The sequence below is a fragment of the Arachis ipaensis genome, chromosome B8 (assembly GCF_059453495.1).
Source record: "Arachis ipaensis isolate K30076 ecotype BB chromosome B8, ASM5945349v1, whole genome shotgun sequence".
NCBI lineage: Eukaryota > Viridiplantae > Streptophyta > Magnoliopsida > Fabales > Fabaceae > Arachis > Arachis ipaensis.
In genome coordinates, this window is record NC_142443.1 from 97493340 (window position 1) to 97509874 (window position 16535).

At 36.9% G+C, this 16535-nt stretch overlaps 2 protein-coding genes and 1 non-coding gene across 5 annotated transcripts; 2 read left to right on the forward strand and 1 right to left on the reverse strand.

Annotated features, from left to right (window-relative positions):
* The first annotated feature begins 680 nt into the window (after nucleotides 1-680).
* On the forward strand, nucleotides 681-3457 carry LOC107613712 (large ribosomal subunit protein uL30z). 3 transcript variants are annotated; one of them, XM_016315828.3, is made up of 6 exons: nucleotides 681-1002; nucleotides 1376-1564; nucleotides 1649-1743; nucleotides 1825-1962; nucleotides 2769-2871; nucleotides 2948-3457. In XM_016315828.3, exons 1-6 carry the CDS (start codon nucleotides 988-990, stop codon nucleotides 3161-3163), a joined length of 756 nt encoding a protein of 251 aa, XP_016171314.1. In that variant the 5' UTR covers nucleotides 681-987; the 3' UTR covers nucleotides 3164-3457. The 3 variants fall into 3 exon arrangements, with proteins under 3 accessions (XP_016171314.1, XP_016171315.1, XP_016171316.1); XM_016315829.3 differs by having other exon boundaries at nucleotides 702-1002; nucleotides 1132-1564; XM_016315830.3 differs by having other exon boundaries at nucleotides 702-1002; nucleotides 1350-1564.
* Nucleotides 3458-5907: 2450 nt separating this feature from the next.
* On the forward strand, nucleotides 5908-7023 carry LOC148548943 (uncharacterized). Its single transcript, XM_088495675.1, has one exon. It carries the CDS (start codon nucleotides 5908-5910, stop codon nucleotides 7021-7023), a length of 1116 nt encoding a protein of 371 aa, XP_088351801.1.
* Nucleotides 7024-14366: 7343 nt separating this feature from the next.
* LOC148548944 (small nucleolar RNA R71) lies at nucleotides 14367-14474 on the reverse strand. The gene has a single exon (XR_015897364.1). It is a non-coding gene; the product is annotated as a small nucleolar RNA R71 (small nucleolar RNA).
* Nucleotides 14475-16535: the final 2061 nt, after the last annotated feature.

A 16535-nucleotide genomic window follows, 5' to 3' on the forward strand; every position in this document is an offset into this window, starting at 1 on the left:
ATTTGAAATATATGAAAAAATGGATTATTTTAAGTGATATAATCACAAAAAATGAGTATGAAATTATTATTTGAATTATTTAATATTATTATTTTATATGTATCTTAGAAGTTAGTTTTCTTTTTTATACTATTTTGGACAATATTATAATTTTGTTGCAATTAAATAAAATTCACTTGCCTTTGAAAAAAAAAATTATGAATCAGTCATCAAGTATAAATATATATTTGATATCTTATAAAAAAATTATACTATTGTAAATTATTTTGTTGAATGGTTTTCATCCAGGAAAACAAAAATTCCTAGAAAAGAGTTCAAAGGGGCTATCTATATGGTCTCACTAGAATTTTGGATAATTGTAATTTAATAGGACTAGTTGTTTGAGTTTCGGACACCTAACCCAACAAAGAAGTAACGTTTAAATGCGAAAGGACGTTATCTTTTTCAACCTTTGCTAGCGCCATCGCCACTCTAGGAGTCTAGGAGTATAAGTACCGAACCAATGCTAAACCAAAATTTACCACAATCGAATTAAAAGAAAAACGTTTTTTTATAAAACTGACCGGTTCGGTCGGTTTTCGATTGACGCGATGAAACCGAACCGAACCAAACTGAACGGAGGGTTAGCCTACAGTGATGGGATTTTACTATTTTGGCCCTTAACCTAGAAACAAAACCCTGGCCCTAACCTTAAGCGAGTCACGCGGCACCTCCCTCCCTCATTTTTTTTTTGTTCTGAATTCCCATCCTTCCCTCGATGTATGCTCTGAGAGAGTGAGCACTGAGCAGTCCATCCTCCATTCGACCATTCCTCCTCCTCCATCCTTCTCACGCAGGAGCAGTGGTGCCTTCGTCATCGCGAGTCCCAACCGCAGCGCTCTTCTCCGTCGCAGCCGTAGCAGAGAGCGCCAGCCGTCGTGATAAACCGAGCAGCCCTCTCCTCGCCGAGCAATAGCAGAAGTTCAAGACCTCTCCTGCAACTCAACAATGTCTTCTTCGGAGGTCAGTATATTCACCAATTTTTGGAGTAAATTTGTTGCTGTTACTGGCCCTAATTTGTTGTTGGTGGTCCTAATTTTTTATTTGATAATAATTCCTAATTTTTGGTTTTTTGTTGTTGTTTGAGAACAGATTTTTGGTTAGAGCACTGATATAGTGATAGTTGTATCTGAATCTTTGTTAATTTGATGTTGCTGCTCCTAATCTGTTGTTGATGGTCCTAATTTTTAGTTTTCAGTAAAATTTGTTGTTATTGCTGGTCCTAATTTGTTGGGATTTCTCATCTACTATACCTTCTTCGCCGGTGACTCTCTCTTCTCTCTGTGTGTGTGTGTGCTCTAATTTCTAAGCTGCAAGGTTTGTATGCAAATAGCAGAATATGGCAGAAGAGGAATCAAAACCATTGAACTTCATACCAGAGGTTATACTCAAGAAGCGAAAAAGCAACGAAGCATGGGCTCTTAGGAAAAAGGCTCAATTAGAGCGCTCCAACTTCCAACCTAACAAGAACAAGGACGCTACCATAAAAAAGCCCGAGGATTTTGTTATTCAATATCGCAACATGGTAACTCCTATCACTCTCTGTCTCTGCCAGAACATGATTCATTCTATTTCTGAGTTGCGTGATTGTTGCTATAATCATGTGTAGGAGCTGGACCTTATTAGAATGAAGCGCAGAGTAAAGAGGAAACTTCCACAGCTGAACTCAGACTCCAAGCCCTTAATTGTCATTCGGATTCACGGGTGTGTACCTCTCTCATTGTCTCTCCTTTTTGGTTATGTGAATACAAGGAAGTGTTTGTATCCTCCCTTTTGTTATTTTAGGAAAAATGATATGCATCCGAAAACAAGAAAGAATTTGTACAGCTTGGGGTTGAGAAGAGTATTCAATGCTGTCTTTTTGAAGCCATCAGATGGAGTGTTAGCCAAGTTGCAGAGGGTGGAACCATTTGTTACCTATGGGTAAGACCAACATTTTTTTAATTTGTTCTATAACTAGTTAAATATAAATATTTGTTATGGGGTGATTATGTTTCTAGCTGTCATTGGCAAGGGTAGCTTTATGGAGCTTCCATAAAATTTGAAGTTGAATTGGTTTTTAGCTGTGGAGTTGTATAGAATTAGGAGTGTGTTTTGTGTTGGTACCGAACTATTAAATTTGGAATTATCACTTCAAGTTAACTGCAGTTGGTTGTATTATATCTTCCATCCTGGGGCTGAAACATTTACTATTATATAATTGTATATTATGTAGTTTATTATGTCTTGATATGAATAGAATTTTTCGCTTCAATTGTAGGCATAGCAAGGTCAAATGAGTTACTTGATAACTTATATACGATATTTTGTGTTTCATATCTATTTGGTAGTTGCTTTTTTATGTTGAAGATATTTTGTACTGAAGATTTTAACTATTATTATACTACATAAGTTTTAGTTAATTATAAGTTGTTTTAATTTAACTTCAGACTTGAGACCAAGTAACTAGCTACATTGCTTGTGAGTGAACCTAAGATGCTCATGGGAGTCAGGACTACATTAATGTAAATAAAACTAGAGAAAGTTTATTAGATGAATATGATTGAAATTTCCATATGGATGTTTATGTATTGTTGATGTTAGATTGTTAGTTGGGCTTATCTGTGTTGAAGAATAAATCTTCAAATAATGGCTCAGTGTTTACTTATTACGTATAGTATCGTAAGTAATGGTTTAGCGGATGATGTTAAAATTATTCTTGATTTCTTGAAAATCTGTTTCTTTTGTAGATACCCAAATCTTAAGAGCATAAAGGAGCTAATCTACAAGAAGGGGCACATGAAAATAGAGAAGCGGAAAGTTCCGTTGACAGATAATAACATTGTTGAGCAGGTAATATATGGTGTTCCTCGTTTAACTGTGATTTCCCCCTTCATTGTATTTGCGATTAATATTCTTTTATTTGTAGGAATTGGGGAAGTATGGTATTGTATGCATAGAAGACATGGTGCATCAGATATATAATGTTGGTCCACACTTTAAGGAAGTTATCCAACTTATGTGGCCCTTCGATCTCAACAAACCAGTCGGAGGATTGACAGGATCAAAAACCCTTTTCAAGGATGGTGGAGACTCTGGGAATCGGGAGGATGTCATCAACGAATTAATCTCTAAAATGAATTAACCTTGATCATATATATTGTATCAAAATTTTGATCATGTTTTTGATGCCCCTAGGATCTTGGCTTCAAGGTATCTCATTTTCTAGTTACTATTGATATTGATGTTCTTCAGATAAATTAAGATATGTTAGTCTTTCTTTTCTTTTGCTCTGTGTTTTGATTACCAATTTTTTTGACTTAAATGGTGTTTAAATTTTAGAGAAGTAATATATTACTGATGATATTTCAATGTATTAGAACAAATAGATAATATCAAATGTAGATTTCATAACTAATGAGAAGTGCTGTTAGATTAATGCTGCTTGTCTCATCTTTTCTTCGGTCCTTGTCTTATCAAATCCGGTTATCTTTAATTAAAAGAATTAAAAGTAATAAAAAAAATTTAGAAGATGAAATTTGAACTATGCTGGCTAATGAAACAAATATAAATAAATATCCAAATTACATACTTACATTAGTTAATGTATTTTAAATTTGGATTTTTTAAATAAAATAAAAATTTTAATTTTAGAAAAACATTAATCTATCTTTATTTTTCAAGATCTATTTTTTTTTCATTGGAAAAAGTTCCATCCCAACCCCTAGGCAAGCTGAATAAAATTAGTTATAATTCGCCTTAGCCTTAGGTGAATTTCATGCAACCCACCAAATTGGGACAGAAAAATTGGTTATAAACTTTTAGAGTGGAATCATACAATAATAGACATATAAAACTAACAGCTCCAACCACGAAAAAAAAAAAAATAGCCGTTTTCTCTCCGTACAACTTTCATTTTCTGTCCGTTTGAAATTTTTCCAGCCTGATGTCCGGTGCCGGAGGTCCTACGGGACCCTCTCATGAGCATCAACAAGACCAACTTAAGAGAAGTATTAAAAAGGTAAGAAAAGATGGAGAAGGTTTTACTGGCACTCAACTTCTCCTACCAAGAGATGAGGAATGGATGCGAGACAGCATGGAATTAGAGGGGAACTTTAAAGCTGAAAAATCTTTTGCCCAAATGGTAAGAGGTGGACTCACTAAAGACCAAATGGAAGAAGACATCATTGAACTTAGTAAAGAAGGAAACATAAGCAGTGAAGATGGCAAAGAAGAGAAAGAGCATCGAGAAGAGGAAACTGACACTTGCAACACAGAGAACATAAGAGTAGAGAAGACTAAAGAGGGCCTCTATAATATCGTCATTAGTGATGCACTGATGCTATTGAGAGAGAACTTTGGAAGCCATGGTGGAATACCTTAATAGTAAAGTTGATGGGTAAAAGGGTGGGATATGCTGTCAAAAGAAGGTTAGAGGCCATGTGGAACAAAAAAGGGACCGTAGACGTTATTGACTTAAGCAACGATTTTTATCTAGTCAAATTCTATGCTAGTGAGGATTTTGACTTTGCCCTCATGGAGGGGCTTTGGAAGGTTTATGACCACTACCTAACTGTCAGGCTGTGGGAGCCAAATTTTAATCCACTAAGAGCTATAATTGACAAAATCACAGCATGGGTGAGGTTACCGGGTTTGCCGATTGAGCTTTATAACGGAACCATATTGAGGAAAATAGGTAATCTTATTGGAAGAACGGTAAAGGTTGATAATAACACAGCCAATCTGTGTAGAGGAAAATTCGCCCTGCTATGTGTAGAGGTAGATCTCACCAAACCTTTGATGGGAAAGTATTTGATTAATGGAGAAGAGTACCATGTGGAGTATGAAGGAATCCACCAAATCTGTTTTATATGTGGAAGAATAGACCATGATCAACAGCATTGCAATATAAGAAAAGAGAAAGAGGTGGCAGCAGGAGTGGAAAGCAGCGAACAAAGCACATATGAAAAAGAAGAAAATCAGTATGAAAAACAAAATGAGCAAATTGCAGAAGAACCAGCAATGGAAAATAATTTGAACAAAAAAGAGAAAAGCAAGCAAATTATGATAGAGCAGAATGACAACTATGGAGCATGGATGGTAGTGCAGAGGCCAAAAAGGGGAAAGAAGAATGAAGAAACCAAACAGGGAGGTGGATCAAGCAGAGCTAAAGAGAAGCAAAGCAACAAAGAAAACCAGTCCAGATATAGTGTTCTACAAGTGGAAGACTCGACACCAGAGCATGAGGAAAGGATTGAAGTAGCACAAGGAGAAGAGCAAGGAAACAACAATGATACTACAAAGGAAAACAAAACGACAAAAAGAGAAAATACACAAACAAAAAGAAGAAGAACGCAGAAAACAAACAGATCCAACCCAAAGGAAAAATAACAGAAGTGGATAATAGTAAAACAGGTAGTAAAGCTACAGGAAGTTCCTTGACAGCACCACAATACAAGAAATAAGGAGAAAGACAAATAGAAAAAAAAGCACACAACAAAGACCACAAAGAAGTCATTCACCATGAAGAAAATTGGGTAGAGGAAAATTTCTCTTCACCAACAATAATGGAAGAAGAGATTGCACCCTCAATCCAATCCCCACCAAATGAAAGAAAACCACCTGATCCCATGATCACAGATGAAGGAGGAAAGGAGATGATGGAGACAGAGAACGAAGAGAAAGATACACATCAAAGCTTACTTAAGGGAGTTGATTTTACAACCCCTGTCAATAGTGTGCTGAATGACACTCAGATGCACTTAGCCTGATGTGGTTTCTTATGTATCCTTTGGTTTTTATTTATTTTTTCGTTTCTGTTTAATGATTAGTTTAATTTGGAATGTGAGAGGTGCGGCTAGTGGTACTTTTAGACGCACTCTTAAAAATATGATAAACCAATACAAACCTGACATCACTATTCTTCTTGAAATTAAATGTAGTAGAGATACAGCCACTAGAGTTATTCAACATCTTGGTTTTACTAAATCCATAAGAGAGGAAGCTCAAGGGTTTGTGGGTGGAATTTGGATTCTCTGGAATAGGATGGACATTGACATCACCATGATGGAAATGCATAGTCAATACATACATGTTAGAGTTCAAGTCAACGGAGAGAAAGAAAGGTATTTAACTGCGGTCTATGCTAGTCCAAATAATCAAATCAGAAAACTTTTGTGGCCAAAGCTTGTGCACATTGCGAACTCAATGGCAGGAGATTGGCTCGTAGCTGGAGATTTTAATGAAATTAAGGAAGCATCGGAAAAGAAAGGAGGGGCAGCTGTGAATATCAGAGCTTGCAATATTTTTTCAAATTGGATCAATAGTTGCAGACTCATAGATCTAGGGTTCGTTGGCCCTAGATTTACCTGGAAAGGTCCTAAATGGGAAGGTCAAGACAGAGTCTTTAAGAGACTGGATAGAGCCCTATCAAACCACTTTTGGAGAACGAGATTTCATAAAGCGACTACTGAAGTTCTTACCAGAACAAACTCAGATCATCATCCCATCCTCATTCAGAATGTGAAGCTTATTAACGGAGAAGGAAAAAAGCCCTTTAGATTTGAGGCTATGTGGACTCACCATCCAGACTTTCAACACTGCCTCAAAGACAGCTGGAACAGAGATAATACACTCCCTTCGGCATTAAGAAACCTAAAGAATGATCTGCTGAAGTGGAATAAAGATATTTTTGGAAACATATTCAAAGCTAATAGAACTATATTGAACAGAATCACAGGGATCCAAAGGAGTGCCTCTTATGGAAATAACCCCTTTTTGGAGGAGTTAGAGCAAAAATTAAATAAAGAACTCAATGACATTTTGGATAGAGAGAAAACCTTTTGGATGCAGAAATCTAGGCAAAATTGGATTATCGAGGGAGATAGAAATACTAGATACTATCATACAAAAACCATCGTAAGAAGAGGAAAGAATAAGATTTTAAAGTTAAGAGATACAAACGAAAATTGGATAGAAGATGAAGATACCTTAAAGACTCACTGACGAACGATTGTCCCCAAGGGTGTATTGGTAAAGATTTTCTTCAATAAAATTGCGTTGCAAGTATAGCTCTACCAACAACAATCCTCGGGTGTCAAATTTAGAAGAGGGATTTGGTTGTCACAAGTTCAACCCTAATAGAAATAACCGAAGTATTCAAACCTCGGGTCGTCTCACAAGGAATGGGCAAACATATGCTTCAACATTAGTTAGAAATCCGGGGTTGTGAGTTATGAGCATGAAAATAAATGGGAATCTTAACAAGCAAGTAATCTTAAATTGCAACAAACTAATTCAATTAACTAAGCAAAACATGAGCAATTCCAATGAATAAGTAACATTCCACTTAATTCTATTATAAACCAAACAAGTAACTATAACTAAAGCAAATAATTGAGAAAGTTGGTTTTCAAATATGAATAATAAAAGCAACTCTTGGCTAGGCATGGGAATTGGGATCACCATCCTTGTCTAACAACCATATCTGGACAATTATAAGGAACCAAGCTCATTAAGTCTACCCTCAAAGTCTTAAGTACGTGATATCTACTCCTAGACTTGAAGTACGTCAAATGGCTTTGATCACATCAACCCATAAGTCCCAACCTACCTACTAATTAGATTAGTAGTGGGTTGGCGTCAATGAGTATCAAATTGACCACTAAGGGCTCCCAAATCATCAAATCCATTAGACCCAATGACTCAAGTTTACCCAATTCCCTTGACCTAGGCCAAGAGTAAAGAAGACTACTCCATAATCAAAGTAAACAATTCATCGAACACATGGTAAGCATTAACAAAAGACATGTTTAAAATAGCAATTAAATTGGAATCTACAAATACCCACTAACAATTATCAACATACAATCATCAAAACAACAAGACTAAACATAGAAATCATCAATGTAACATCAACAAGTCAAGAATCACAACATTCATGAAATGGGTATAAAATGACAAGTAACAAGGATTCATAAACTATCACAAGATATAAGCAAAATTGTAGCAAGGAATTCAAATTGAACAATTAAAACTAGCAATTAACAAGATCCAATTCATAAATCAACAAGGGAAGATCAAATTAAAACTAGATCTAGAGAGGAACAAGGGTTTCTCTCTCTAGAATCACCCAAGAACCAAAAACTAGCTAAAAATTATGTCCTAGTGTAAAATGATTGATCCCCCCTTTCCCTCTAGCATCCTTGGGTCTTTTTCCAAGCAAAAACAGCTTGAAATTGGGCCACATGAGCCTCAGAAATCGCCAGGCACAATTTCCTTTAATGAGGTCACGTGCAGCTTCCCACGCGTGCGCGCCATACGTGCATGCGCACCGATTGCTTTTGCGATCCACGCGTGCGCGCCAAGCGTGCGTGCGCATCGATAGGAATCTTCTGATCCGCGCGGATGCGTTCATCCTTGCGCGCCGCTTCCAGCCAACCTCATCCACGCGTGCGCGTGGAGTGCGCGGGCGCGCCGATGCTGCTTTTTCCAAGATCTCAATTCTTCATGTTCCTCCCTTTTTGTACATGCTTTCTCCCTCTCTTCTAAGTCATTCCTACCCTATAACTCCTAAAATTACTCAACAAATACATCACGGCATTGAATGGCAATAGAAGAGGATTAAAATATGGCAATTTTAAGGCAAAATAAGCATATTTTCCATCATGGAGCAATATTGGGAAGTGAACACAAAACCATGCATTTTTTGCGAATAAGTGTGAGAAATGTTGATAAAATCCCCCAAAATAAGCACAAGATAAACCACAAAATTAGGGTTTATCAAATCTCCCCACACTTAAACCAAGCATGTCCTCATGCTTAAAATAAAAAGACCAAAGATCATGATTAGAAAGGGTTTATGAAATGAAAACTACCTAAGTGGATGCATGCAACTAATGTAAAATCATCTACCTACTTGGTCAAGAGTGAATCTATCCTCCAAGAATACGTGTGAGCATATAGGGTGAAAATAGTATGTAATTCATGAATCCTACCAAATTGAATATCACTAAGGAGTGCATATAACTTGCTAAGCAAACGCTTGTGAAAGCCGGGAACAAGCATTGAGCATCGAACCCTCACCGGAAGTGTATCCACTCTATTCGCTCAAGTGTATAGGGTTCGTCACTCAATCTTCTCCTAATCATGCTTTTCAAGATTTGTCTTTCATCTAACAATCAACAATTACTCAATGCATGCTTACAAGTATCATGAGGTCTTATTCATGGGTTGTAATGGGGCTAGGGTGAAGGTAAAGATGTATATGGCCAAGTGGGCTTAAAATTTGAGTCCTTGATCAACCTAGGATCCACTAGACACATAGAACAACCTATACAACTACAATACATTACCTAGCTACCCTTGAGTTTTACTCTTTTTGCATACTCATGCATTATTTTCAATTCACACCCATATGCATTATTTTTTTTTTGTTGCTTTATCTTGGGGCATCTTTGTCCCCTTTCATTGCTTTCTCTCTTTTCTTTTCTCTTCTCTCTTTTTTTTTATTATCCCATTTTCTTAGGGTTTCTTTGTGAACAAAAGTTTCAATGCATACAGTTTAATCATTCAACACATGAGTATGTTCCCAAATTCTAGAATTTTTAATTACACTACAATTACACACCTATATATCTACCCGAATTTCCCAAGTATACCCTCCTATTTGAATGATACACATCCTAACTTACCTAAACTAATCAAGGATTCAAATTTAGGGACATTCATAGTTTTTCACTTAGGGTTGTTGATGTGCTCTTTTCAAGAACAAAGAGGGTTCATCATAGGCTCAAAATGGGTTAGCAATGGTAGATGAAAGGGTTAAGGCCATTTGGGAAAAGTGACTATTGAAATGATGGCCTCAATCATGTAAATGCATTCATACACAAAGCAATGGATATATAGAATCAGACAAAGCAAGGATCGCAATCATAGAGAGAGATATGCACACAAGAATGGAAATAATGGTTAGAAGATGTAACCATGCAATAGGCTCAAAACTTTCATGCTTGTGTTCTTAGCTCAATCACTATGTTCCAAATACATTCTTAAAGCAAGTTCACTGCAAAAATTTTTTAGAATTTTGGTAGGTCACCCAAAACACAGTTTCTTGATAAGGAAGTTATTGTTTTGACCAAGTAACTCTATAGAAACTAACTATCATGCAAAGGGTATTTACAAGCAAAACTAACTACACATGCAATATACTAACTTCTAAGCAAAAGATAAATCCATGGGTATTGAAGGGAAGAGATTGTTACCCATGGAGATCAGTCGAACGACCTCCCCACACTTTAGAAATTAGCACGGTCCTCCGCGCTACGAATAATACGCAAGAGACGGTCGGGACCGGAACCTTCACCATCCCCTTCATCAGAGCTCCCATCACTTGGGTTTGAGGTGGATGTGAATATTTCGGGTTCCTCCATGCTAGGGGTAACACAACTGATGAGCGGATAATTTATACGCTTTTTGGCATTATTTTTAGTATGTTTTTAGTAGGATCTAGTTACTTTTAGGGATGTTTTTATTAGTTTTTATGTTAAATTCACATTTCTGGACTTTACTATGAGTTTGTGTGTTTTTCTGTGATTTCAGGTATTTTCTGGCTGAAATTGAGGGACTTGAACAAAAATCAGATTCAGAGGTTGAAGAAGGACTGCTGATGCTGTTGGATTCTGACCTCCCTGCACTCAAAGTGGATTTTCTGGAGCTACAGAACTCCAAATGGCGCGCTCTCAATGGCGTTGGAAATTAGACATCCAGGGCTTTCCAGAAATATATAATAGTTCATACTTTGCCTAAGTTTAGACGACGTAAAAGGGCGTTGAACGCCAGTTCTACGCTGCAGTCTGGAGTTAAACGCCAGAAACACGTCACAAACCAGAGTTGAACGCCAAAAACACGTTACAACTTGGCGTTCAACTCCAAAAGAAGCCTCTGCACGTGTAAACTTCAAGCTCAGCCCAAGCACACACCAAGTGGGCCCCGGAAGTGGATTTATGCATCAATTACTTACTTCTGTAAACCCTAGTAGCTAGTCTAGTATATATAGAACTTTTTATCATTGTATTCACAGTCTTAGTCTTGGTTACTCCGGTTCCCCTCTGGGGCCGAGACCAATGAACTCCATTATCACTTATGTATTTTCAATGGTAGAGTTTCTGCACTCCATAGATTAAGGTGTGGAGCTCTGCTGTTCCTCATGATTTAATGCAAAGTACTACTGTTTTTCTATTCAATTCAACTTATTTCGCTTCTAAGATATCCATTCGCACCGAAGAACATGATGAATGTGATGATTATGTGACGCTCATCATCATTCTCACTTATGAACGCATGCCTGACAAACACTTCCGTTCTACATGCAAACAAGCTAGAATGAGTATCTCTTAGATATCTAATACAGAGGACCGAGTCCGAGATATTAGAATCTTCGTGGTATAAGTTAGAACCCATGGATGGCCATTCCTGAGATCCGGAAACTCTAAACCTTGTCTGTGGTATTCCGAGTAGGATCTGGGAAGGGATGGCTGTGACGAACTTCAAACTCGCGAGTGCTGGGCGTAGTGACAGACGCAAAAGGAGGGTGAATCCTATTCCAGTATGATCGAGAACCTCCAGATGATTAGCCGTGCCGTGACAAAGCATTTGGACCTTTTTCACAAAGAGAATGAGATGTAGCCATTGACAACGGTGATGCCTTACAGAAAGCTTGCCATGGAAAGGAGTAGGACTGGTTGGATGAAGACAGCAGGAAAGCAGAGGTTCAGAGGAACGAAAGCATCTCTATACGCTTATCTGAAATTCTCACCAATGAATTACATAAGTATTTCTATCTTTATTTTCTGTTTATTTATTATTATCATTCGAAAACTCCATAACCATTTGATATCTGCCTGACTGAGATTTACAAGATGACCATAGCTTGCTTCATACCAACAATCTCCGTGGGATCGACCCTTACTCACGTAAGGTTTTATTACTTGGACGACCCAGTGCACTTACTGGTTAGTTGCATCGAAGTTGTGACAAATTATGAATTAAGATTAGAGCACCAAGTTTTTGGAGCCATTACCAGGGATCCCAATTTCGTGCACCAAGTTTTTGGTGCCGTTGTCGAGGATTGTTCGAGTTTGGACAACTGACGGTTCATCTTGTTGCTCAGATTAGGTAATTTTCTTTTTGTTTTATTTTCAAAAAAATTTTTTTTTTCAAAAATCTTTCAAAAAAAATTTTCCCTTTGTTTTCGAAAATTATTTAAAAAATTTTAAGAATGAATTCTAAAGTTTCAAAATGGTATGCTGAAGTTTGGCTGGCCATCAAGCTTTAGACTAACCTGGTATGATTCCTGAAATCTTGATTGAGGACTTTGAATTCATTGCTTCTTTTTCCCTATAAGTTTTCAAAAAAAAAATAAAAATATAAAAAAATCCAAAAAAAAAATTTAATAAAATCATAAAATCAAAAATCTTTTTTTGTTTCTTGTTTGAGTCTTGAGTCAATTTTTAAGTTTGGTGTCAACTGCATTTTTTCTAAAAATTTATGCATTTTTCGAAAATTCATGCATTCATAGTGTTCTTCATGATCTTCAAGTTGTTCTTGGTAAGTCTTCTTGTTTGATCTTGATGTTTTCTTATTTTGTGTCTTTTGTTGTTTTCTATGTGCATCTTTGCATTCATAGTGTCTAAGCATTAAAGATTTCTAAAATATGTTCTTGATGTTCATCATAATCTTCAAAGTGTTCTTGGTGTTCATCTTGACATTCATAGTGTTCTTGCATGCATCATGTGTTTTGATTCATAATTTTCATGTTGTGAGTCATTTTTTATGTTTTTCTCTCTCATCATTAAAAATTCAAAAATAAAAAAATATATCTTTCCCGTTTTCTCTCATAAATTTTCGAAAATTTGAGTTGACTTTTTCAAAATTTTTAAAATCTAGTTGTTTCTTATGAGTCAAATCAAATTTTCAAATTAAAAATCTTATCTTTTTCAAAATCTTTTTCAAAAATCATATCTTTTTCATTTTTCTTATTTTTTTCGAAAATTTTAAGAATATTTTTCAAAAATCTTTTTTTTTTCTTAATTTTACATCATATTTTCGAAAATATCATCAAAAATTAATGTTTTGATTCAAAAATTTTAAGTTTGTTACTTACCTGTTAAGAAAGATTCAAACTTTAAGTTCTAGAATCATATCTTGTGATTTCTTGTGAATCAAGTCATTAATTGTGATTTTAAAAATCAAATCTTTTTCAAAACTAATTTCAATCATATCTCGTCAAAAATATTTTTTTTATCTTATCTTTTTCAAAATCATATCTTTCTAATCATATCTTTTCATATCATATCTTTTTCAAATATCTTTTCTAACTTCTTATCTTTTAAAAATTGATTTTCAAAAATTGTTTCAACTAACTAATTAACTTTTTGTTTGTTTCTTATCTCTTTCAAAACTACCTAACTAACTATCCCTCTCTAATTTTCGAAAATACCTCCCTCTTTTTCAAAAATTCTTTTTAATTAATTAATTGTTTAAATTTTAATTTTAAGTTTAACTCTCCTTTAATTTTCGAAAATCATTAACTCTTTTTCAAAATTTAATTTTCAAAATTCTCTCTCTCATATCCTTCTATTTATTTATTCATCTACTAACACTTCTCTTCACCCAAAATTTGAACCCCTTCCTCTCCTCTGAGTTCGAATTCTTCTCTTCTACATTCTTATTCTTCTTTTTTTCTACTCACACAAGGGAACCTCTATACTGTGGTAAAGGGGATCCCCGGTATCTTTAGTCCCCTTCTTTTTCATATGAGCAGGAGCAAGGACAAGAACATTCTTGTTGAAGCAGACCCTGAACCTGAAAGGACTCTGAAGCAGAAACTGAGAGAAGCTAAAATACAACAATCTAGAGACAACCTTACAGAAAATTTTGAAAAGGAAGAGGAGATGGCAGCCGAAAATAATAATAATGCAAGGAGGATGCTTGGTGACTTTACTGCACCTAATTCCAATTTACATGGAAGAAGCATCTCCATTCCTGCCATTGGAGCAAACAATTTTGAGCTGAAACCTCAATTAGTTTCTCTGATGCAGCAGAACTGCAAGTTTCATGGACTTCCATCTGAAGATCCTTTTCAGTTCTTAACTGAATTCTTGCAGATCTGTGATACTGTTAAGACCAATGGGGTTGATCCCGAGGTCTACAGGCTTATGCTTTTCCCGTTTACTGTAAGAGATAGAGCTAGAGTATGGTTGGACTCTCAACCTAAGGATAGCCTGAACTCTTGGGATAAGCTGGTCACGGCTTTCTTAGCCAAGTTCTTCCCTCCTCAAAAGCTTAGTAAGCTTAGAGTGGATGTTCAAACCTTCAGACAGAAAGAAGGTGAATCCCTCTATGAAGCTTGGGAGAGATACAAGCAACTGACCAAAAAGTGTCCTTCTGACATGCTTTCAGAATGGACCATCCTGGATATATTCTATGATGGTCTGTCTGAATTAGCTAAGATGTCATTGGATACTTCTGCAGGTGGATCCATTCACCTAAAGAAAACTCCTGCAGAAGCTCAAGAACTTATTGACATGGTTGCTAACAACCAGTTTATGTACACTTTTGAGAGGAATCCTGTGAGTAATGGGACACCTCAGAAGAAGGGAGTTCTTGAAATTGATGCTCTGAATGCCATATTGGCTCAGAACAAACTATTGACTCAGCAGGTCAATATGATTTTTCAGAGTCTGAATGGAATGCAAGCTGCATCCAACAGTACTCAAGAGGCATCTTCTGAAGAAGAAGCTTATGATCCTGAGAACCCTATGGAAACACCTATAACCCCTCATGGAGAAATCACCCAAATCTCTCATGGAAGGATCAACAAAAGCCTCAACAAGGCTTTACTAATGGTGGAAGAAACAGGTTTAACAATAGTAAACCTTTTCCATCATCCACTCAGCAACAGACAGAGAATTCTGAACAGAATCCATCTAGCTTAGCAAATTTAGTCTCTGATCTATCTAAAGCCACTCTGAGTTTCATGAATGAAACAAGGTCCTCCATTAGAAATCTAGAAGCACAAGTGGGCCAGCTGAGTAAAAGGATCACTAAAACCCCTCCTAGTACTCTCCCAAGCAATACAGAAGAGAATCCAAAGAGAGATTGCAAGGCCATTGATATAACCATCATGGCCGAATCCAAGGAGGAAGGGGAGGACGTGAATCCCAAGGAGGAAGACCTCCTGGGACGTCTAGTGATCAACAAGGAGTTTCCCTTTGAGGAACCAAAGGAATCTGAGGCTCATTTAGAGACCATAGAGATTCCATTGAACCTCCTTATGCCCTTCATGAGCTCTGATGAGTATTCTTCTTCTGAAGAGAATGAGGATGTTACTGAAGAGCAAGTTGCCAAGTACCTTGGTGCAATCGTGAAGTTGAATGCCAAATTATTTGGTAATGAGACTTGGGAAGAAGAACCTCCCTTGCTCACCAATGAACTGAGTGATCTGGATCAACTGAGATTGCCTTAGAAGAAACAGGATTCTGGAAAATTCCTAATACCTTGTACCAAAGGCACCATGACCTTTGAGAAGGCTCTATGTGACCTGGGGTCAGGAATAAACCTCATGCCACTTTCTGTAATGGAGAAACTGGGAATCTTTGAGGTACAAGCTGCTAGAATCTCATTAGAGATGGCAGACAATTCCAGAAAACAGGCTTATAGACAAGTAGAGGACATGTCAGTAAAGGTTGAAGGCCTTTACATCCCTGCTGATTTCATAATCCTAGATACTGGGAAGGATGAGGATGAATCCATCATCCTTGGAAGACCCTTCCTAGCCACAGCAAAAGCTGTGATTGATGTGGACAGAGGAGAATTGATCCTTCAACTAAATGAGGACAACCTTGTGTTTAAAACTCAAGGATCTCTCTCTGTAACCATAGAGAGGAAGCATGAAAAGCTTCTCTCACTGCAGAGTCAACCAGAGCCCCCACAGTCAAACTCTAAGTTTGGTGTTGGGAGGCCACAACCAAACTCTAAGTTTGGTGTTGAACTCCCATATCCAAACTCTAAGTTTGGTGTTGGAAAGTCTCAACAATGCTCTGAACATCTATGAGGCTCCATGAGAGCTCACTGTCAAGCTATTGACATTAAAGAAGCACTTGTTGGGAGGCAACCCAATTTTTATCTAATTTTATTTTCATTCTTATTGTTCTTTCATGTTTTATTAGGTTCATGATCATGTGGAGTCACAAAATAAATAGAAAAATTAAAAACAGAATCAAAAACAGCAGAAGAAAAATCACACCCTGGAGGAAGGGCTTACTGGCGTTTAAACGCCAGTAAGGAGCATCTGGCTGGCGTTCAACGCCAGAACAGAGCATGGATCTGGTGTTGAATGCCAGAAACAAGCAGTATCCTGGTGTTCAGACGCCAGGAATGCACACTGAGGAAAGCTGGCGCTGAACGCCAGAAACAAGCATAGAACTAGCGTTCAACGCCAGAAACATGCTGCATCT